Source organism: Cryptotermes secundus, unplaced genomic scaffold (assembly GCF_002891405.2).
Source record: "Cryptotermes secundus unplaced genomic scaffold, Csec_1.0 scaffold499, whole genome shotgun sequence".
In the NCBI taxonomy this organism is placed as follows: Eukaryota; Metazoa; Arthropoda; class Insecta; order Blattodea; family Kalotermitidae; genus Cryptotermes; species Cryptotermes secundus.
The window spans coordinates 140113-163585 of NW_019738354.1; the positions used below are offsets into that span (position 1 = coordinate 140113).

At 40.4% G+C, this 23473-nt stretch overlaps 1 protein-coding gene across 1 annotated transcript in view; it reads right to left on the minus strand.

Annotated features, from left to right (window-relative positions):
* Nucleotides 1–23473, minus strand: part of LOC111870795 (Down syndrome cell adhesion molecule-like protein Dscam2) — a gene marked incomplete in the record, with an annotated part of 574710 nt that overhangs the window by 52724 nt on the left and 498513 nt on the right. Inside the window, 1 exon segment of the mRNA XM_023863339.2 lies at nucleotides 15917–16059. Within this exon segment, the coding sequence (XP_023719107.1) occupies nucleotides 15917–16059 (143 nt within the window).

The window sequence follows — 23473 nt, forward strand, 5'->3', positions numbered from 1 at the left end:
TTAAATAAATAGTTATTAAATTGTACACCAATCAGCTCATTGACTTATAGATTGTACAATATGATTGTCAATAAAGGAGACAGAGAGAGAGAGAAAAAAACATATTTTAGTGTAGGCTGTTTTCCTGTAATCAGACTAATGTGAATTACTAAAATCCGAAGAATGTTATTTTGCTACTGGCCGTTTCTGGTTCTCTGAGGTATAAAGACAAATTGTCTGAACATCGCTGTACTGGACCCACTACATCGCATTGTTATTGGGCATGGTGCGTGCTGAACACACACTTGGAACACAATGGCTTGCTCTGCCGTCACCGAGTTGAGTCTTTAAGGAAGCGGTTTATGTTAAGAGTGTTACAGCAAGTTCTCTATGAGGGAATCCAATTGAAAGACCGCAATTTGAGTCCATAACAAAGAGTTACCAGCAAATCCTGTTAAATCGAGATGAATTCCTACTTCAAATCTTTAATGCTGGGGGAAATAATTTCACCATGTATGTTCTCTTAGCATGTACAGTACGATGTTGGAGATGATGATATGAATTCTGAAAGCGATTTCCTTTTTATTTTAAAAATATAATTAGTGAAAAAGAACCAAATATTCTCGTTCATTTTTCAATACATTCTCCCCTTGCCTTAGATACACAAATTCTACGCGTGTACCCAACTTTAGAAGATATATGATAACTCTTTCTAATTAAACAACGTCTTTTCAACTGCAGAGGTTATATGCAGCCGATAGTTTATAAGTGACGTAGAGGAAGCGATCGTTAACAATTTGATATACCAGATACATGTCCACAGAGAACTAGGAAAACCTACGGAAATGTTTTGTTACGATAATCTGTGTTCGAGCTGAATATCTTCCGAATGAAATCCTAGACGTTTGTCTCTATACTAATCTAATCAGCAATAACCACTGAAATAATTTGCAATTTAATTGTACATGTTAATAAAACGAATTGTAATTTAAGGATTTAGTGATATCAGAAATAGTAAACTGGTTAAATTTTACACTTTTAAAGACATAAAAGAAATCTGCAAAGAACGTTAACATATTGGGAAACTGTACACGTGTAACAGCTCATTCAGTGGGTGTCGCGTTTGGAACAGAGACACAGATTTACCCACTTAACATCATATGGAGGCCGCGCCACAGCTCAAGCGGTTAGTCGCTGGCTTCCCACCGCGGTGGCCCGTGTTCGATCCCGGGTCTTGTCAAGTGGGATTTGGGGTGGACAAAGTGGCGCTGGGGCAGGTTTTCTCCGAGTACGTCGGTTTCCCCTGCCAATCTTCATTCCACCAATTGCTTCACAATCACCCTCACCTATCATCTGGGGCTGGTACAATAGGCCAGAAGTGGCCGCAGTACAAGGGACTTAGTCCCACTAGCAATAAAAAACATCATACGGAGGTCATTATCTCAGAAAAATAAGTCTTGTAAAGAGAAGCCGCCCTCCTTCCTGCCGAAGTCTTACTATTTTCTTATCTTTCTCTTCTAGCCTGAAGATGGAACCAGTACGTTCTGCCGAAACGTCACAGATTTTCCAACGGATTACATGGCATTACACCCCAGAAGATAGCGCTCATTATTTACATCAGCAGTTACATCACCTACGAAGTTTGCATGACGTCCAATTCAGAGGGTTTGAGGGAGGATTTGTGATTGCGATGGCCTCGAAAGGCATTACCTTAATAACAAGTTTCATGACAGACACAAATACGCTTTAAATTTGCCATGGAACACACGCACAACAGCACGAGTCGGTATAGCGATGAGGTATGGGCTGAGGCAGGCTCAGGATACGTTTCTCTCCTCTGCATTGTCCAGAGTGGCTCAGGGGCTCACTCATCTCCCTATCCAATGTGTACTGAGTGCTTTTCCTCCGGAAGTAAAGTAGGCAGGCGTGAAGCTGATCACTCACCTGTATCTAGTGCTGAGGTCAAGAATGGTGGAGCTACAAATCCACTCCCCCATACGTCTTGGTGACGCGATTCTTAATTAATTAAGCAAGGCTCAAATTTACCTTACACACAATACAAGGTATCTTCATATAATATTTTATTTTTCAAAAACCAGCCTAGTGCTAAATTAAAATTTAGAATCCATGGAGGAACAAAGACTGCTTCCAGAAAATTTCTAATGTAATTTTACTTCGAAAAAAGAAAGTCCCATGCAATGGCAGGCCCGCGATTTGGCTAGGAACGTCTATGGATGTTACTCAGGTTCTCACTTTCCAATAATCACATGGAATGCTATTACCAAGAAGCAGGCGTGACCGGAACATGGAATGGCTATTCATCTTAATCTAAATGTCAAGGTTACAAATAACAGTCACCTTATACGGTATAATTTTACCGACACAAAAATCGCAGACTAATACAAGTTTATGAGATGATCTGGCGTCAAACGGCAACATGTATAACAAGGCTAAAGCGAATCGACTGTTGGGCGTATTCGAGCACCATTAAATTACAGTAGGGATGTGTTCCGCCACTGAGTGCATAGCAGGATTATTGCAGGAGGCAATGAATAATGGAGCATCACGTTGGGGGGGGGGGCCGTGCCCCTCCACACAGCCACCACTAATTCTTACCGCGCTGCCCTGGCATTTTCAGAGCCCTGTGATTTAAGCTATTCACATAATGTAGGTCTGAGTCTCCCACATCCGTGGAGGGAACCATTTTAGGTTTGCCTTACAACAAAAAGGGCGAGTTACGTAACGAGAAAACTAAAGAACTAAGTCATGTTTTTCGAGAACTTCAGCTCCGTAGTCTCACATCTGTAAAGGATTGAATATATAAACTCATTTAATTGAAATAAAGCGCCATCTGTCCTGGAAATATATTTATGTTTCTATCAGTCCCTTAGAAAATAAAAAAATAAATTGGCACCATGATTCGGCATCTTCAGGAATATGAGAGCGCAATTAATGAAGTGGTAAGACATAAATTCTCAGCAAAGCCCTTGACATATTTTCTTCATTATCACGCGTCGAAAAAGCTTCGGGCTCAATCAGCCCTGTAAGAGATGAGTTCATTCCCTAAGTTAGAGAAGTAGGTTTTTTTATTGCTAGTGGGGTGGGACTAAGTCCCTGTACTGCGGCCACTTCTGGCCTATTCTACCAGCCCCAGATGATAGGTGAGGGTGATTGTGGAGCAATTGGTGGAATGAAGATTGTCAAGGGAAAACGAAGAACTCGGAGAAAACCTACCCCAGCGCCACTTTGTCCACTACAAATCCCACTTGACCAGACCCGGGATTGAACCCGGGCCGCCGCGGTGGAAAGCCAGCGACTAACCGCTTGAGCTATGGCGTGGCCAAGAGAAGTAGGTTACTCTTCACTTATTAGTGTAGGAAAGTGGAAGCATGTGGTTTAGTTTCATCCCATTAGGACATGAAGATTATTCAGTTAACTCGATAACATCTCTACTATTTTTCTTACACCCCAGAAAGTTGAGATTCAAAGTCGATATTAAATTATTGAATATTTTATTAAGTGCGTGACATTAAATTACCAAAGAAGCACCAAAGATTGAATTTAATCGGATGATACATCAGCACTCGCCGCCTGGATGTGAGAAGTCCTTATACATTTTTATGTACTTGTAGTTTTAGCGGCGCTATCAACGTAGAACGAGTTTATGACACTTGAAGATAAAGGTAAAGTTACTCCTATATTTACGTAACACTATGCCGCAAACCTCGGCACCAGATGGAGGTGAGAGGTCAGCTTCAGTCACCTGCTGCTTTAGCCCCGCGATAGAACTACCGGTACCCACTGGATAGGGGATTGGATAGGTCCCAGAGCCGGCCTGGACGGTATGGGGAAAAGAAACAATATCTTTCCCTAGCCGGAAATCAAACTATAATCATCCATTTCGTAGTCTAGTCATTACATCGACTGAGCTATCCCGGCTCCGACTCGAAGATACTGAACTGGAGGGCATGAGGCAGGAAATGATCGTTGCCTAATTTCAGGCACTATGCCTATATTTGCCTTGAAGAAACGAGGAGAACCGCGAAATCATTTTTGTTAGGATTCGTGTCGTCCCAGTCGAGATTCGAATAGGGAGTCTTCCGATTGAAAGTCAGCGGTGTCACAGCTCTGTGATCTGACACTGTAGTTATCCAGGCCTTCTGAACTGATTTGTGTGGTCAGGTTGTAGGTCTGGATTCGCATTTCGCTTAGCGCCAGCAAACTTTAAGTAAAACAAGAGCAGACTGCGAGATATTCCACTTTTGTCTGCGTGACAGCTAGGTCTTGCCTCCAAAACCATCTGTGTCACCCATGCTGTGACACCCTGCTAGTCGGTCATGATAATGTCACACGGAAATTCACTGATACAGTATTCTGAAATACAACGAATATAAAATAATGCAAAAAGAATTTCGTTGCGTAAACACTCCATCGCCGGTCACGGTAGCCGAGTGGTCTAAGGCGTGTACTGTCTTCGCTCTCTTGGAAACCGGGATCGTGGGTTCGAATCCCACTCAGGGCATGGATGTTTAGTTTGTGTGTGTGCGTTTTTCTGTGTTTGTGTACAGGTAGAGGCCTTGCGACGAGCTGATCACCCGCCCAAGGAGTCCTACCGAATGTGCAAGATCTAGAAAAACCGAAGTGAACGGAGGAGTTCATGGAGGTAGGCCTAGGCCCACTGAGGCTGTAGTGCTAAGGAAAGAAGAACACTCCATTATCTGACGCATGTGGCAAAAGACGGAGCTGTCTATTGCAGCACTTTTATACTTTTGGGGCACACAGCTCAGGCAGCAATAACTGGGTAGACAAGCGAATGACTGAAAATTCGTTAAAATCGTTTAAATTAGAAAGAGAAAGTAAAAGAAAATATTAATTAGGAATTTATGTAAACTACTCTTGACTTTTTAAATATTAGTCCATATTCGGGGCTTTAATATTTGAAATGACAAAGCTGGAGAACATTATACAAATTGTCCAGTCGGACAGGCAGACATTCTAGAACACATTTTTTGTGTACTCAAGGCTAGTCAGAACATCATCCATTACAATATGAGACACAGCTTTTTAATTATCACAGTGCTCTGTGTATACTACCTATATAAAACTCACAAATGGAAGTACTCTGCAAATATAAGGCAGGAACATTAATGTAAGCAGGCAACTTAATATCAGTGAGTTCCACAGTCTCACATGGAAAACCAATGTTGGTAAAACTTATTAAAAGCTATTCATTTTAAAGTTACATATCATATGTTTCGACCAATGTGGTAATCATCAGGCGTTAAAAATTACGGAGAAGGAAAACTGCTATCTCTTGTATCAGTACTTAGATTGTTACAGAAGATACAGGTCCTTCATTTGTAATTATTAACACCTGATGATGACCACACTGGTCGAAACATGTATTGTTAAACTTTGAAGTAAATAGCTTTTAATAAATTTTATAAAATATTACGTCACATAAGACTGTGGAACTGATATTACGTGAAAAATGCAACAGGATTCAACAATATAATATTATAAGCAAGCAAGCCTACATCGTTGACATAAAATAACTTTGACAGATACAAATTTAATCTTACCTCTTAAAATACATATAATGCAACTTTTTTGCTGACACAATTTCCAAACTTATATATAATTTGCATTATTTTTATCAGTTCTATACGCATATCAAGATTTATTTGGTATGAAGATACGAAGACAGAGAAAGAAAGAAAGAAAGAAAGAAAGAAAGAAAAAATATAGAGAGATACGTGTAAACACGTGGAGCTAATGTCAAAACAGCTTACATTCTTTGCTGCACTGAAGACAGAAGCCAGAGTACAAGAGTAACAAAAACAGAGCTCACAGCATTGAACCATTTCTCCTTGTGGACGTAGATGTCCGCCCGAAAAGATTTAATTGCATTTAATCTTCGTAAATCTTAATTTTGCTTGTGTTGAGTTTCTTGGAACTGAAGACTCGTTTTTAACAGAACTTTTGTTGGTTCCTTTCGAAGTGTATACAATGAAGCTCTATAGAAGACAGAGTCTTTATTTATGCTACTTATACTCATAAATCATTTTATATTCTGCTTGAAATTTACTATGACATGAATCTTGTGTCTTTTCTATTTAGAATGCAGTGAACTGTAGGTGAAGCTATCTATAACTCTGGAAACTATTGATTTCAGGAACTAATTAACACGTCTTCCCACTCGCATGGCATTATTAATACCGAACTACTATGTAAAAGAAACTTCCTGTGCACTGACAAAAGTTCATGTTTCCTGCAAGCTCTTGGGGAAAGAGTCTTCATGTCTACATTTTCGGTTGCATTGCTTTACAAGATACTTTACCACGACAAAATGAGACCCAAACCATTTCCAACCCAAAGCACATAGTGAATATATCGGAGGACTAACGTGAAATCTATATTTACCCTTGCTCTCCTTCCACCCCTTCTAAACCCTCGCCAGACTTGGAAGAGGGGAAAGAAGTAGCACAAACCCCCAAGCAGCGATCATCACTGAAGTTTATAAGAGATCATTTTCCAATGAACTTAGGTATTCAGGACCTTCTACTAACTTTTCTTTCATATCCTGATAGAATGTTTGAACAGCACTGCGGAAGATCGCTAATTAGTTACCTTCGATTTAGCTGCAGAAGGGAGAAATGGATATTTGTCACGCTGAATCGTCGGAGGTATCTGGCCAGTCCATATAGACGCCTATACGCCGAAAATAATCCTGTTATACTGCAATTCCCTGGTGACTGGACCATTCCTTACGAAGAAACCACACTGCATTGTTGATACTGCAGTAGTAATTTGTAAGGGAGGTACACGGCTAGAACGCTCACCGAGTTATTGGCTATTCTGAGATTATTTTTGGTTTCGTTAGTTTCTTATTCCGAGCTCGTGATTAAAATAGGCTGTGATCGCTTGCAAATATTTACCTACTGATCATTCGCAATCGCCTTCTCAGTTCCTCCAACGTCATATAATTTCTGCTTTTGAAAAAAGTTTAATAATGTAACAGTCAATAAATGTGAGCGTCATTACTTCCGTATTTCTCAGTAGCCCCTAACATGGCCACACTAAATTGTTTCTCATTGTTTCATTTCGCATATAGTCTCCTAGTAAATATATTATTAACATTCTTATGGGGGGAAGGGTAACTTAGAGCACATAAGTTGGATATGAGGTTCTCACAGCAGCGACTTTGAAGAGTATGGCCTTCTGGATTTAACACCGTGCAGTTTGGAGGCAGCTCGACGTTTCAGAAGAACATATAGCCTCAGTATATAAGGTTCAAGAATAAGTCTAGAAGGAACCCAACAGGTGGAGGTCGCAACTTGCCACCTGTCTCCGCTGGTTTTTTCTTTGTTTACTTTTCGGATCTGAAGACGGAGGATATATGTTCCTCCGAAACGTTAAGAGCTTTCCGAAATACACTACGTGACAGCTCAGAGTACTGTACTTTTAGCAATATATAATTAAATGCTATGTGTGCTGGGCTACTAACGGCATCGTAAAATATAGGCTACATAAATTAATAGCCAATCACTAACTTTTACTTCTGCACGGTCACGTCGGTCACTTTCTGTTATAATTGTCGGTACTGTCAGAGGACAAAATGGAGTCCCGTGATATACTGAAACGATCAGCAAATCGCAACAAGTGACCCTGCTGCGTCCTGAGCCCATGGAACATGATACAGACCGGGACATATGATCCACAGCCGTTCATTACTGGCCATGATTTGCATACTTTAATTTTCAATTCAGTTTTAAGTTGCGCATGGATGGATACGGGACCATTGCCTCTATAATTTCCTATGTTAAGAACTATACATATATAATGAGTTTAGTACATATATTTCTGGTCATCATTTAATCAATATTTTGGCAGTAGATTTCAGTACAATTCCCATCGCGTATTGCATTTGACTGACGCATCACGCAACTACTCGTTAAATTAAGTCGAGCTACAAGCTATACTTATTGTTTTATTAACATTAAATTATATAACTGTAGTTGTAATTGTATTTGTTATAGTTTTAAGTGAATTCTCATTGTATTTACTGTGTGTTAGTGTGTCCTTTGTTGTTTGCGTAGTTTTGTGTGCTGTGTTTTGTTCGAGTGTGGTGTGTTATTTTGTGTGATGTGTGTTATTTGTGTGTGGTGTCTTATTGTAGTATCATTTCCACCGGGCAAAAACCCATTTGCAGTTTAAATAAATAAATAATAAACCTGAATCCGTTTGTTCAAACGGAAAACATTAAACTTTTGCTCTGATAGTAAAGGATTGTATCACAATAAGTATCATCATATCTGTAATGAAAAAAGTAAGCAGGAAAATCTGAAAGTGTATCAGATATATCAAAGAAATACTTTACAAGCCTTGAGGTTTTAACGGTAGTGTTCATGAAGATTGTGGTCTTCCGGGCTGTGACAACTTTTCGTCTTGTTGGCGGGTACGAAAGTTTCGGAGGAACATGCTGCTTCATTCTTCAGGGTAGAAGCGCTGCAGTGTAAAGATCGAGGAAGCATGTTCCTTCGACACGTTCATATGCACTTACAAGAGAGCGAGGTACCACAAACCAGAAGATTACAAAAATGAAAGCTCTATCTTTATACAAGGTAAAGTTGGACCCGTGTCATATTTCTGAGACACAGAAGCGGACAGGAGTTTGGACATAATATTTAAGCGTTATATACCTTGGAAAACACAGCGGTGGGTGGTGAATTGCACACTCCGCCCTTTTTCAATTAAATATGGTATCTGAGAATTGCGATCGCCTCTGTGGCCTAGTGGTCAGAGTTCCGGGCTGCAGATCCAGAGGTCCGGGTTCGATTCCCGGACTTACCAGATTTTCTGAGAAGTAGTGGGCTTGGAACGGGGTCTACCCAGCCTCGTGAAGATAACTGAGGAGCTATTTCAAGGAAATAGCGGCTCCGGTCTAGAAAACCGAAATTAACGGCCGTGGGGATTCGTTGCGTTGACCACGTGACACCCTCTAGCCACAAAAGTTGGCACTAACTTAGCTGACAAGTGGCGGTGGCTCGGTCGATATAGTTCGCTTTCAGACTAAAACCACGGAGTTTGTTTTTGTTATTTGAAAGTCGCATTAAAATTTTTGATTACATTTAATTTTTGTGTGCTGTATCAGCCAACTGCCTCACATGTCGCTAAAATTCGAAATTTAACAAATATATTTAAAAACTCATATTTTATATAAAAAAACCTGGAGTGGACCAATAACGCAAAAGTAAAATTCGAACCGGATGTCTCCTGTGTGGAAGTCAGGCGTGTTATCGTTACACTATCATCCTGTGTCTAAAGATAACACAGCGTCGCCAGTAAGTTATGGACCAACAAACAACATTAAACAGGTACTCATATGAAGGAAACGTTGTAAAGTCCTCTTTTGCACGAGTTACTTAGCGCGGCGTAGATCTTGACTTGAGACAGACACTTTTATGATCCTTTCAGAGCTGAATTGTGACAGTAGACAATGCTGGCCATTTGTTTCACTCGACTTGCGGATGATAGCTTTGTGGCAAATGGAGCGGTAAAACTAGATTGGCAATGAGAAGAGAGTCAGTCACAACAAAACTGTGATGTTCCTGATAATACAACAGATGTTTTATTCCAAGAGAAGGCACCAGTAATAAACAATTTCGGAGATGAAGGGAACTGTTTACTTTGTTTGGATCAATTAGTAGACCGTTAATTAACTAATCAGAGAAGTAAACATTACAAGTTCGTCACTAATTAAGTCAAAACAAAAACAAAGTCAGCTGTTGTGGATCAGCAAAGCGACAATAACATTGGCTCTCCCAGGCTACACGCTTATGTCTGATTCAGTAATTCGCATGAACCCTGGGGTGAAGCACATACAACAACAATTCTGTCTGTCGGTCCGAGTGCATTACCTAATCAACACCGAGCGTCCCTCGTTGGTTACTCTACAGGTTTTCCAAAATATTGACAGACAAGTTAAAAAAAAATAAGACGGTTAATTTTCCCCTTCTTTCGCGTTTTATCCTGAAACCTTATCCATATTAAATTATATGTATTTTCAGTTATTGGCACAATGCCGATAAATAATCAATAAATTGACCGATAAATACAAAGATATTATAGTATGAGCAGCTAATTACCTTCTGCAGGAAGATGTGTAGACTCACATTTCGTGCATGTTAAAGCGGCCTCCGTAGTCTAGGGGTAACGTCCCCACCTCATGACTCAAGGTACGCGGGTCGTGGAATTTTTAAGGGCGGAAAAATTCAGAGAACAAGTCCTCCGGGAGGGACTTTAAGCCGTGGGTCCCGTGTCGTAGCTTTACGGTACGTAAAAGAACCTCATGTCTCAATGAGACTTCTGAGCCAAATTTGTAAGGACATTTCCCGCCCAACAATAGTCTATAACGCCTCTGGTAGATGGGGGAAGCATCTAGATACCGCTGAGCCAGTAGAGGCCGAACTTGCTGGCTGAGTCGGGACTGATGGCACGCACCAGTACCGGTAGGGTATAGAGACTGGTAGAATATCACAGGGGGACGCACAATAGATCAAACTGGTCGCGGTGCATGGGGAAACCCACNATAGGGTTATGAAGTTGAGACTTTTTCCCATATAAAAAATTGCGCTACTACTGTGATTGTTTCTTTGGTTACAGAGATTTACATAATATATTCTATGTCATCTCCAGTATCCATGGACTCTTCATTTGAATCATGAATAATAAGCAGCGGGTATAGAATTACTCTTTAATAATCAGTCGGTTACTGCACTCAATCTGGAAGGTAACTTACGCCTCAAATTACGCATCTTACAAACTACATACGAGTACTTCAGGCAGACTCTGAGGTTCTTACAGCGGTGGTTATGAAGAATTCTGTCTTTTGCTACATAACAACATATAGTCTTCTTTCAAGCTGGTTTGTTGCTTGGGGTACTTTTCGGCATTGAAAACTGAGGCGACATTTTCCACCGAAACGTCGGTTCACTTTCAAAGGATGATATGGCGTTATATATCAGAAGATATAACTCTTCACAACTACATATATTTCCCGTTTATTGGGCGATAGTATCATATATGTGTTAGGATTACAAATCAGAGGCCCGATAAGACGTCCAGAGAGAGTGTGAATGTTTGTTAGTTTCAGCTGTTTCTCAGAATAAGAGACGATAATTTCCTGAACAACATAACAGAATTAACTTCATAGTAGATACGTAGTGTGTTTTCTGTGAGGTAAGAACCAGAACGTTACACAGCATGCTACAGCATCTTCCGTAAAATGATGATTTTTCCTCAGATGGTCAAAAGATGACCTGCTTTTAAGGATGGATGCCATATCCATATTCTTCTGAAACGCGCTGGACAAAGTACTTTTCATTTCCGAAGCGTAAAAGTTTACAGAGATGTCCGCCTGTCTGTCTGAACAAAGATGTCAGTGGCTCTCCCCCTCCTTACTTCCTCACAGACATGTTTATTCGGACAGACAATCATTTTCTTAGATTCTTCTTCAGCACGGGCGTCTGCATTAATGTGATCCTGTAGTGTAGCTTATATTTGACTCGCTTTGATCTTTATTCGGTTGGCTGACACAGGTTTAGATAAGTGTTCGGCGAATTTAGCTCAAACAAAACGCCAAGCTGAAAAATAGATGTATGGTTCTTGTGTTATGAAGTCTGTACTTTGGGAACTTATATATACGAAATTATGATCTACACACATAACAAAGGACAGCAGATTGTGGAGGTCACTGTGGCCCCTAATATCACGTGAAACTCCCCGGTAATAGGCACATCAATCAATTATGAACATCGACCCGTTCTCTGAAGCAGAGCGGTCCCTGGATTCGACGCCAAACCCACCTACATGCACCGACTGCCCCACATCTCTGCCCAGGGGCAAACCGTGTGGTTAACAGAGAGTCTCACTGCACATGGACTGACATATGCAGCTGATAGCATTGCCGTGGTAAAAGTTAATTATTCGAGCTCCTTCGTTGGACAAATTATAGGCCAAATATGAGATTTGAAGCCACAGAAATCAGCATATAAAATAGTTGTCACTTGCACCACTACGTAATACCAGAGTTTCATGCAATTTGAATGGGTTTTTCTTCGCTGTATTTGGGCCCAGGTAACAATATTAGTCCCACTTTATTACTGCGGTTTATTACGACTGATTTTATTTATACTTTCATTGTGGACAATGTTAAAATGTATGGTATATAAATGGATAAGGATATAAGAAATCATAAATCATTTCTGAATAGTTCAGTGCACTACATTTACACCAGTCCTGACGCCAGATTTTTATCCGTCGATGGACAGTGTAGGTACTTCATGATGATAATGAATTATACGAGTAACCATTAAGAACAGAAATGATTAATAGACTGGATTGTCAGTTCATTTATAATACAGAATGACTGGGCATTATGGGTCCACAGAGGAATAAATGTTTTATGTTGCAATAAACTAAATGCAGTAACAATGTTCCTAAACTCTATTATCCGTTGCATTAAGTTCTGGCCCTCTTTTTCTTTTTCCCTTAGCACTACAGCCCCAGTGGGCCTAGGCCTACCTCCATGAACTCCTCCGTTCACTTCGGTTTTTCTAGATCTTACACATTTGGCAGGGCTCCTTGGGCGGGTGATCAGCTCGTCGCAAGGCCTCTACTGTACACAAACACAGAAAAACGCACACACACAAACTAAGCATCCATGCCCTGAGTGGCATTCGAACCCACGATCCGGGTTTCCAAGCGAGCGAAGACAGTACATGCCTTAGACCGCTCGGCTACCGTGACCGGCTTCTTGCACTGTAGCCCTATTAATATTATTAGTTTATTGTTATTATTAATTTGTCAGATATAGCTCAAAAATATCGCACGGTCGCCATATTTACAGTTGTTGACTTGTAAACAACATACAACACACGGTGAATAGGTGTGTCTATTACCTTTTTCTACATCCAGTTTTGCGTGTAGTTCATTATTTATCAGCATAAATCCGAAGGCTGAAGGAAAGTTCATAGGTCGCTACGTTGTTACCTTAAATTAAGAAAATTACCTCAACAAAATTTGCATATTTTGAGAGCTATTAACATACATCGTTTCAGGATCAGGCATTAAGTGACCTTAAAGTAGCTACCATCTCAGAAGTTATGGTGTTCAGGTTCTTGTTACTTACAGTAAGAAATCAATAGAGTGTGATGTGGAGATAATCTTTAATGTTATTTTCTTTTTGCGCCACATTTCGTGAAAATCAATCAAGTGGTTCCAAAGTTGAAACGGAGTACTAAGCAGAGAGAGACACACCACACGCACGGAACGGTGATTGTGTCATCATGATCTACTTTAAGGTAGGCTTTTATTTGCCTGTTATCTCCCAAAGACTATCCTTCCATTGTCTACCCTGTCATCCAAAATTTTTTCATTCGTCCGGCTTCTAATTCTTAACTTTTTGTTTCAGCCTTAAAGAGTAGATTTTTAAGATGTGACCATACCAGGTGTTCATACTTGGATTCTTTCTACTAAAGCATGTATTTTTAATTCATTGCTTACAGACGTTTCTTTTCAGGTCTCTCGATTAAAATTTGTTTGCATTTTTAAATTCCTCATGCGTGCTACATGTACAACCCTTTTCACTCTATTTGATTGGATTATAGTAATAATGAAGAAAGCAGTTTTCTGGGATTTGGCACCGTGTATATGTGGCGGTGCCAAATCCCAGAAGACTGCTTTCTTTATAGTAATAATGTTTGCTGCAAAGCAGGTAAGTTACGATCATGTTTTCACGACATTTAAATCTTTTAGATCCAGTACAGAAAGCAGACACAAAGAATAAATTTCTAAACGAGATTTCGAAAGAATTTAATTGTGATATTTATTGCAGTATAAGCAAAATTGTCGAAATTATCATTTGCTGGTTTTATCGGATGAAGCGGGACAACCAGTGTAATTTTTTGTGCCTTGTTTCAGAACAACGCGAGTTTTTCACGTGAAGCTGTCGGAAATCCACGAGCTCAGTATTAGAGGCACAAAAACATCTACTATTCCTCCACAGAAAGCATGCGTGCCGCTAGTGGGCACCAGTAAGAAGCTTCAGTTTCCCCCATATCTCTACATTCTGTATAGAAAACAATTATACTGTATACTGCAGCCTAATCCTTTAAAATGCCTGTCACATTTCAAATTAAACAGGCGTTAATCAGAGAGCTCTCATATAATTTTGCGAACTGAAGCAACGAAAGAAATAAGTGGATTATGTGGCGGTTGAAGCAGATTATTACGGACTGAAATGTATAAATTTCAGTGGGACAGAGCGAAAGATGGGCAGGCTTACGTTACTCGTGATATTTCACATGCATCTCGAGAGAAAGATAACTACTTCTCTGTCTATATTTACCAAGGAAATTCATACAAAGCGACAAATTTAAATTAAACTCCTGTGTAACTTCTTGAACAAATCACCTGAGCTAGGAAACGCAAAACGCATTACTGATATTGAGGTATGCAATGTTCCTAAGGAATTCATGTATTCTGTGAAGTGAAATTTGGCATTGATCACATTGTCGCTACAGATTAAGAGGCTACAAAATTGATCCCATTCAAAACGAATTCTTCGTGGGGAGTGATAAAACAACATGAAACAGAACAATTTGTTTCTTTATCATGATGAATTAATTTAAAATTAAAAAAAATGATTATATTTAGTCAAGATAATCATACTCGGATATCATGAGATTTTAGTTGTATTCTTAGAGTTATCAAGGGAATTTAACCACACAATTCTAATGTGTTTCTGCATCAGTAATTAATATAATTATTTGTATAATACAGAAAAGAGCAGAAATAAGTAATATGTTGCTGAAATACGTAGAGTGGTAAATTAAGAACCAAAGGAACAAAATAAAAGGTATATGAAATGTAAGAGGAATTAATATGGAAAGAAGGAATTAAATGTCAGAAAAAGAGAAAGAAGAAACTAAACAACGAAAGGAATAAAGGGAAGCAATGAAAAGAAGTAGAGGAATGTGAAAAAGGAATTAAGAAGAGAGAGAGAGAGAGAAATGGAAAGAAACAAATCGTGAAGTAAATTGTATGGTTGGAAGGAAGAAATGAAGGGGAGGATGTGATAAGGAAATAACAGAACAGTTGACAAAGAGTAAAGATATAAATAAAGTACGAACAGAACAGCAAAATATGAAATTAAGAACGTAGAAATTAATTAATTATACAAAGAAGATATAAAGCAATATATTTAAGGTGGATGATCTGCAATGTCCAGAACTGTTTATATAACTAGAGATGCAAGTGGCGACAGGTAAGCACCACATACGAATAGTTAGTTAGTTATTGGAGAGGGTGGGTTTCCCCATGCGCTGAGATCTGTATTGGTCCACTGTGCTTCCCTCTATGATTTCTACCAGTCTCTATATCCTACCGGTATTGGTGCTTACCATCAGTCCCGCCCAGCCAGCGAGACCGGCTCTGCTAGCTGAGAGATATCTATAATGCTTCCCCCATCTACCAGAGGTATTAGTGACTGCTGTTGGGCGGGAAACGTCCGTAATTTGGCTCAGTGACCTCCTTTGGAGACATGAGGTTCTTTTACGTGCCGTAAAGCTACGACACGGGACCCACGGCTTAAAGTCCCTCCCGGAGGACTTGTTCCCTGAAATTTTCCGCCCTTAAAAATTCGACGACCTCCGCCGGCTATTTCAACCCGCGTACTACGAGTCATGAGGTGGGAACGTTACCTCTAGACTACGGAGACCGCTAAGCACCACATACAAGAATTTAGGCAGTTTACCGGGAGGAACTGACAGAACAGAACACAAAACAAAACATCTGGATGAAGGATTAAAGCGGGATGTGTTTTCACAGAACTGCTGAACAGAAATCAAACACAGTGTGCAATAATTTATCTGACCTGCCCTCAGCTTACAGTCCCTGCTGATTATGCTGCCCGCGGGGTTGGTAGCCCTGCAGCGGTACGTGGCGGAGTGTAGCTCTGGGTTGTATTCCTCGGCCGGGAACGGCGGGAGGTATAGGCTGCCGTTGGGAAGCAGTTCCCTGCAGCAGGGAGAACAGTACATCAGGCCCAGCCACCCGCACAGCACCAACTCACATGACACACATTATTTAGTATATATTCTTGCTCGTTTAACTACGTTTCTTCAACTCTATAGGTTATATACCGTACAATGTTAGTAAAAGATAAAAGTTGACCATGGGTTTAATTAATTCATCACCACACCATGAAGCCTTACGGGGGAGCGGAGGTATAGCTCCATCATTATAGAACTTGGCACTAGATAGAAGCAAGCAGTCAGTTCGAGTCCCTGCTGATTTAATTTCGGAGAAGCGACCCGGTACCGGTTGAACAGAAGGTTGGGTGTGGCCCAGAGCCGGTCTTTACGGTGTGGAGTACAGACAAAGCTTTCCCTTACCGGGAATCGAACCTCACTCGTCCAACCCGTAGTCCATCGCTTCACCGACTGAGCTATCCCGACTCCATATAATGTTAATATGATTATGAATAATTGGAGAGGGTGCAAAAGCAAAGGAGACCTACGGAAGGCACTATTCCAGCATCGGCTATTTATTACATAACCATATAAGGGATTATATATCATTTTCCATTCATTATATATCCCTTTACGAAAGTGCACGTGCACATCTCAAATATTCATCACTTGTCACCATCACAAGTGTAAATAATGAATTCGTGTGGCTGCCATGTTCTTGTTCCATACTCTAAGAAAAAGGCATCTTCACAGAAGTGGTATATTTTTCGTATGTACACATATATAATCACAAAAATTTGTAGCCCTGTATCAAGTGATGCTAGTTGTTAGTCCATTACATTGGCAAGACAATAAACGACACAAGGCACACGCGGCTACTAGTGTCGTGACGTACGAAATTTCGTGAAAATTCGCAAATAATTCGAAGCGTTTTCGGAAGAAAAGTGAACGTACTGATAAAATTAACATTATCTTCTCACATGGAATAAGAAAGTTGATCTCAGAACCGGATTAAGTAGTGTCTTTGTGCATTCATTGTGAAAACTCATGGTTATCCCGAAACTTTCATGAAGACGTTAAGTTACATTTGATGAAGCTTATGAAGGATTGACAGTGTTTTGGAAATCAATTTCACCATGTACACATGCACACAAATATATAGGAGCATTTATTCCGTTCATATTGGCAGTAAGCGAGCTCCGTTATATGAGGGCAGAAAGTGGCCGTTGGACCGAGTTTAATTCTCGGCACAGGCGTCGAAAATACTTCTCTTCGGCCGTCATTTCAAGAGAGAGTCTAGTCCACCCAGTTTCTCATTCAGCAGAATTTTCTGTAGTGCAAAGAGGTTAGGAATGTGAAGATGACACCACATTTTACTACACAGGTTATAATGTATAGTCTGAGGAGGAGTTCTAGGGAAGATTAAAATAATCACTGGATATTGGCAATGCGAGATGGAATGCGAAAGAAAGGAAATGGCTCTCATGAATATTGTTTCTTCTTTCGACAAACCGCAGGAGAGTTCAAGTACCTTAATAATTTATCTAAGTACAGAAATGATTAATCCCGTCTCAATTGACTCCTTCGATTGCTTAATGACGATTTATCATCTACATGGATTATACTCCGTCAAGTATTAAGAGCAGAGTGACTGCGAGTAAACGATTGGAAAGTCGTGGAATGCAATATCCGCGGTTTGGTTCGAAGTACTCTTCCTAAATTTGCCTGAAAAGAACGCCCTCAATAATAACACCGATCATCGGGTCGAGAATCAAACCCGAGACTTTAGAAATGCGAAGTATGTGTACTATATTCTGTGACCTCTGTCCATTTACGGAGCGTTAGGCGTATATCTCCGTGGTGTGATATTAATAAGAATAATGTGTTAGACGCTGCGATAGCTATTAACTCTGAACACGCTCTCATGTAATCCGGTGTGATTATCGCGTGACAGGGATGCCAACATTACTTAATGAACAATCTTCTCAAGGCGGCACGCATGTACTAGTCTGGCGCTCCGTGCGGTGAAGGCAACACACCGTGATTGTTAGTTATGTGAGTTGCCTGCCACAAGGGGAACGACTTTCGGAGAAAGTGATGGTCTTATGTCCTCCCGAAGTAATTTCCGTCCCAATCCTTCGACCTGGGGGTAGTTTTATTATGGAAGGCGGTGAGAGAACAGGATGCCACTATGAGACAATTGCTCTGATTGGATGTGCACCGCTATCGCTCAAAGTAAATGATTTGTGACATATGATTAATCGATGCAATGTGTGTCCGACAGCATTCGATTGAGAGGAATAGAATCTCTGGTTCTTAAGCAATTCAGTAATTTAAATTATCACTTCTTTGCAGAATGTGCATAAAAATATGCCATATAAGAGATATTCATTCCGTCTATCCGCCCTCATGTTCTAAATCAAGAACTGTTGGATAGATTTTGATGAAATCAGATATGAATATTATTCTGATACTGGAAGCCGTCACTTTTTAATTTCCTGCTGCTGGGAACAACATGGAGGGCTCACGATTTGTTTATATATAGCAGACACTAGCACAATTTTCCAAACGGCCTAACCATAGTAACTAATATGAACCAGTAAGTACAATAAGAATTACAGTACTAGTCGTGGTAACCAACGTTGTGCTTAATATTACGGTATACAGGGGATGTCTGCAAAACAATGAATTGACAATGAAATGAAACATAAAATAGAATCTGGATTAATTTATTGTGGTTGTATTTCACCACTACGATATAACCACAATAAATTAATCCTGGCAATGTTGTCTGTTTTATTTTCTGTTTTCAAGTCATTGATATGCAGACGGTTCATGCACACCTTGATTCTTGAACAACGGAACTCAAAGAATAAAGATAAAATTACTTATACTGTTAATTGGTGCTGGGTGCTTCAGTACATTTGCATTTAATACATATAGAAATTCAACAATCGCCACCATTTATTATTTATTTAAGGTTTACTTAAAGAAGCTGTCAATTCGGACTTCATAGTTATGAACAGTTAAATTATTTGTGGATGAATTGGAAAGGGTGTGGATTGGCCTGGTCCTGGCCTAAATTCGGTATTTATATGGAGGAACTGAGGAATACCACAAATCCATAGCTCAGGATAATCGTCTCGGTCTAGATTCGAACCGTGAACCTAGCGAATTTATGTTAGAGATGTTACTGCATGAGGCAACGTGCTCAATACAATCCTCACAATTGGATAAAATCTTAATAAATCATGATGATGACAATTTCTAGTAAATATTCCGGTTTGTACGTAACACAATGCACAATACAAAAATACTCAAAACAAAGGTCCCTGTTATGACACAAATTAGTAGGAAGAGAGCCCAGTTGCGCGCGAAGCAATCGAATGTATCTGCATGTTCTATCGGACAAACCCCTGCTGGAAGTTCTGTAGGTCTTTATAAGCTAATTTCAGTAAGCGACGAGGATGGGAGATTCAAAATGAATTATTCCAATGGGGAGAGCGTCATGTAGGAGTGAAAATACTGGAATCATTTGAAGAGTTGCATCTTCTGGGATATAACATCCTGTAGCCTGATGGAAGTCAACAGATATTTCGGAAGGATTTACAGCCTAATTCTTCAACGTCGAGCAGTACGTAATCTACTTGTTGTGTGCGTCATGCTGGATTCTCGTTTGGCTTACTTTCCGACCCTGAAGAAGGAGGAGAAATATTCCTCGAAAATGTCTATTAGCTTCCTCAGGAGTACACGGCGTCACATTCCAGAAGACAGAAATCTTCCGTCACCGGTGTGGGTGCCTCAGATCTAATGGTAATGTCAAGGCCGCGCCATAGCTCAAGCGGTTAGTCGCTGGCTTCCCACCGCGGCGGCCCGGGTTCGATCCCGGGTCTGGTCAAATGGGATTTGTGGTGGACAAAGTGGCGCTGGGGCAGGTTTTCTCCGTGTACTTCGGTTTCCCCTGCCATCTGGGGCGGGTACAATAGACCAGAAGTGGCCTGAGAACAAGGGACTTAGTCCCACCCCAGTAGCAATAACGAAAAAAGTAAGTAAGTACGGGACAAACATCCGACACGAAATGCCTCTGAATGATGCTGTACATAACACCGACGCAAACGCACTGGAACGGGTTACTGACATCATCAAGTTTAGACTTGCTTACGACTAAATATCAACCCACTGTTACGGCGTCTAATTGGAACACTGAGAATCTGTAGGCGGGGGGAGAAGGATTTGGGTGGATGAGATGGGGCGAGTATTTGCAGACATCAGTATATATGCTACTCTGAGACACAACTGTACCTTAAATCGGTTCGAATCTGTTTAAAGCGGGAGAATCTGTCTCTCATGCTAATGGCTTATCAATATGATGATAAATTATGTGCCACGTTATATAAAACTTGTCAAATCCCTCTTCGAAGGATTTCAGTTTCGGAACACGGCTCTGCTTCCCAGTTTTTAAAGGGAGCAAAGACCAACCACAAAATTTCGTGGCTCCTTCCTAATCACGCGAGTGGCCATGAAACATTCCGAATGGAAGAGAAGAAATTTTTGATAAAAACTAAAAGTGTATATAAAGTAAAAAGTCGCTATTTAAAAACAAAGTCTTTCTAGTGGCGATATGATACATATAAAAAACAGGAAAAAAATATCCGTAGTCTGTAGTCCGCAAGTGAACTATATCGACCAAGCGACCGCCGCTTGTCGGCGAAGTTAGTGCCAAATATTGCGGATAGAGTATGTCACGTGGTCAGTGCAACGAATCCCAAAGGCCGTTAATTTCGGCTTTCTAGACCGGAACCGTTGTTTCGTTGAAATAGCTCCTCAATTATCCTCACGAGGTTGAGTGGACCCACTACACCACCGAGGCGGTAACTAAAATTAAGAGACTGGAATAAATTAAGCCTTGGGCTAGCAGTGGTATGCGGGCTACGGTTTCTTAAACATGGCCTGCACTACAAGAAAGATTTGGTCCGTTATCGTAAAACATGTGGGAGGAAAGGTACACACAGTTTAACCATTCTTTGGGAAAGTTAAATTACGTTTTATAATGAGAAGGATATTGGAGCCCATCTTCCGGGGCACTTCCTATTGAGATGTATATCTATATTTAAGAATCGAATTTTTGAACTGTGTGGAAGACCGGGTAATATAGCACACATTTCTTTTTCCTTGGCACTACAGCCCCAGTGGGCCTGTAGTGCCTACACATTCGGTGGGACTCCTTGGGCGGGTGATCAGCTCGTCGCAAGGCCTCTACCTGATAGTACACATTTATATAAACTATTTCCAAGAACTGGCAAAGAAGAGTTAATTAAAGCACTTCTGTATGAAGACATTAAAATAGAATCCTGTTTGTATTATAATGGCCGTATATAGCTATGCTGGGGGAGCTACTTTTAACTTCCACAATGAAGGCTGGGATGTGATTACCAGCCGCTCGCATCTTCGCAAACTCTGTACACAACTGTGGAGAACCAGTGTTACTGCTCAGTATAGTCAATGTGCAAAATGCAAACACCTACGTGTACATTGTACGACGTTACACTTCACCGTGTCAAACCCAAATTACATCCATATGCGTACTCTAACTGACCGGTATATAAAATCCGTGCATAAAGACATGGACAATTTTTCGCGTAATTAAATCACTTGAAACGAGAACAAAATTTATTTGAGAAGGGCAGTAAAACGTTCGAATTTTTGATGATGACGAAATAAGTGTAAAAACTGCAGATATTTGTTGCAGGATACAAAATTCGCTATCGTGCCCCCACATATATTATAAAGTGGATGGACTGAGTTGCTAGGTAACTGACCTTTAAACACGTCGCGACCGAATATCCGCAAGGCAACGATAGAAGTATGGTGTTTTCTATGCGGTCGGCGCCACGACCTCTGTTATGCATTGGATTTTTTAAATGATATATATATATATATACAGTATATGTGTGTTTGTGTGTATGAATATTCTTAGTAACACGTCTTACTGTTAGAATGTCCCTAAATAACCTTCTTGATTACGGATTTAATGCTTTGTCTCGCGGGAAGCGATTCAATCTAATGAGGCAAGCGATCGCGTACATTGCTAAATGTTATTGCACCATAAAGAGTTAACTACTCCGTATTGAAGTTAAAGATGACGTTAAAGCTGTATGCCGACCTGTTATACGGACGTTTCTGCCGAGAAAGGAGATGCATTTAGTCATCAAGTAAGCTAATCCCGACAAAGTGACGGCGGGTTTCCTTGCTTCATCCATGCAAAATTATCGTTCCTTTGAAAATGGATCTGAATATTCCAAAAATAAATCCTGATTAGAATTCTGATCACACAAATATTTGTTATAAAGCATTCTTAATCTTTTTGTTATGAAATATGAATATTCGACCGCTTCTGTAGTCTAGTGGTCAGAGTTCCTGGTTACAGATCCAGAGGTCCCGGGTTCGATTCCCGGTGCTGCCAGATTTTCTGAGAAGTAGTGGGTCTGGAACGGGGTCCACTTAGCCTCGTGAGGATAACTGAGGATCTATTTCAAGGAAATAACGGCTCCGGTCTGGAAAACCGAAATTAACGGCCTGGGGAACCGTTGCGCTGACCACATGACACCCTCTACCCGATAAAGTTGGCACTAACTTCGCCGACAAGCGGCGGTCGCTGGGTCGGTATAGTTCGCTTGCTGACTACAGGCCACGGAGTTTGTTTTTTAATATGAATATTCATCATAGCCAATTTAAACTCTATATCCATGAACAGCATCAAATAAAATAAACGATTCCGCCGAGTTGCAAGAATAAATACGGAAGTGTGCGACATTTTGTATGCATCCAGACATGTAATGGCTTCTGGCCCTACCGTCTGCCACGCCCTGCGTAGTTGTAATTGCCTCGCGATTTCGAAGCATTATAGCGCTCTGGCTTCCCGCTTCACGATATGCGTCGAACTGCGCTTCAATCACGTTGCTTTTTACTGCCCGAGTTCATCTCGAACAGAATGTGAGGGCTGACCAGTCCGTAACAAAGGTATAACTTAAACATGGATCCATTTTCATTAATGTTGACCAAGATCTTTTTCCGTATGACCGCACACAAATTTTTGTTTCAAATGGCCGCCGCATTCAATTACATTAAACCGAAAATTGAACAGCTCATGGCCGCATGTTAATTAATGGTAAAAATCAAATGCATTGATTTCAATATTTTACTTCAGTGATTGCACCGCTGTGTTTTACCTTATGTTCGTGACGGCATGGTGGAAATAAGCAGATCAGAAGGCAGGAGGAAGGAAGGGAGAAAGGCTTAAACAGGAAAGAAAGGGGAAGAGACAACAATAAGAAAATGGGAGAGAAAAGAGAACTAGAATGAAAGAGAGAATGAAAGAACGGAATAAGGAAGGAAAGCTAATAGGATAACGTTTTCGACAAAGAAGAGAAATAAGAAGAAATAGAAACAATGAGCAATAA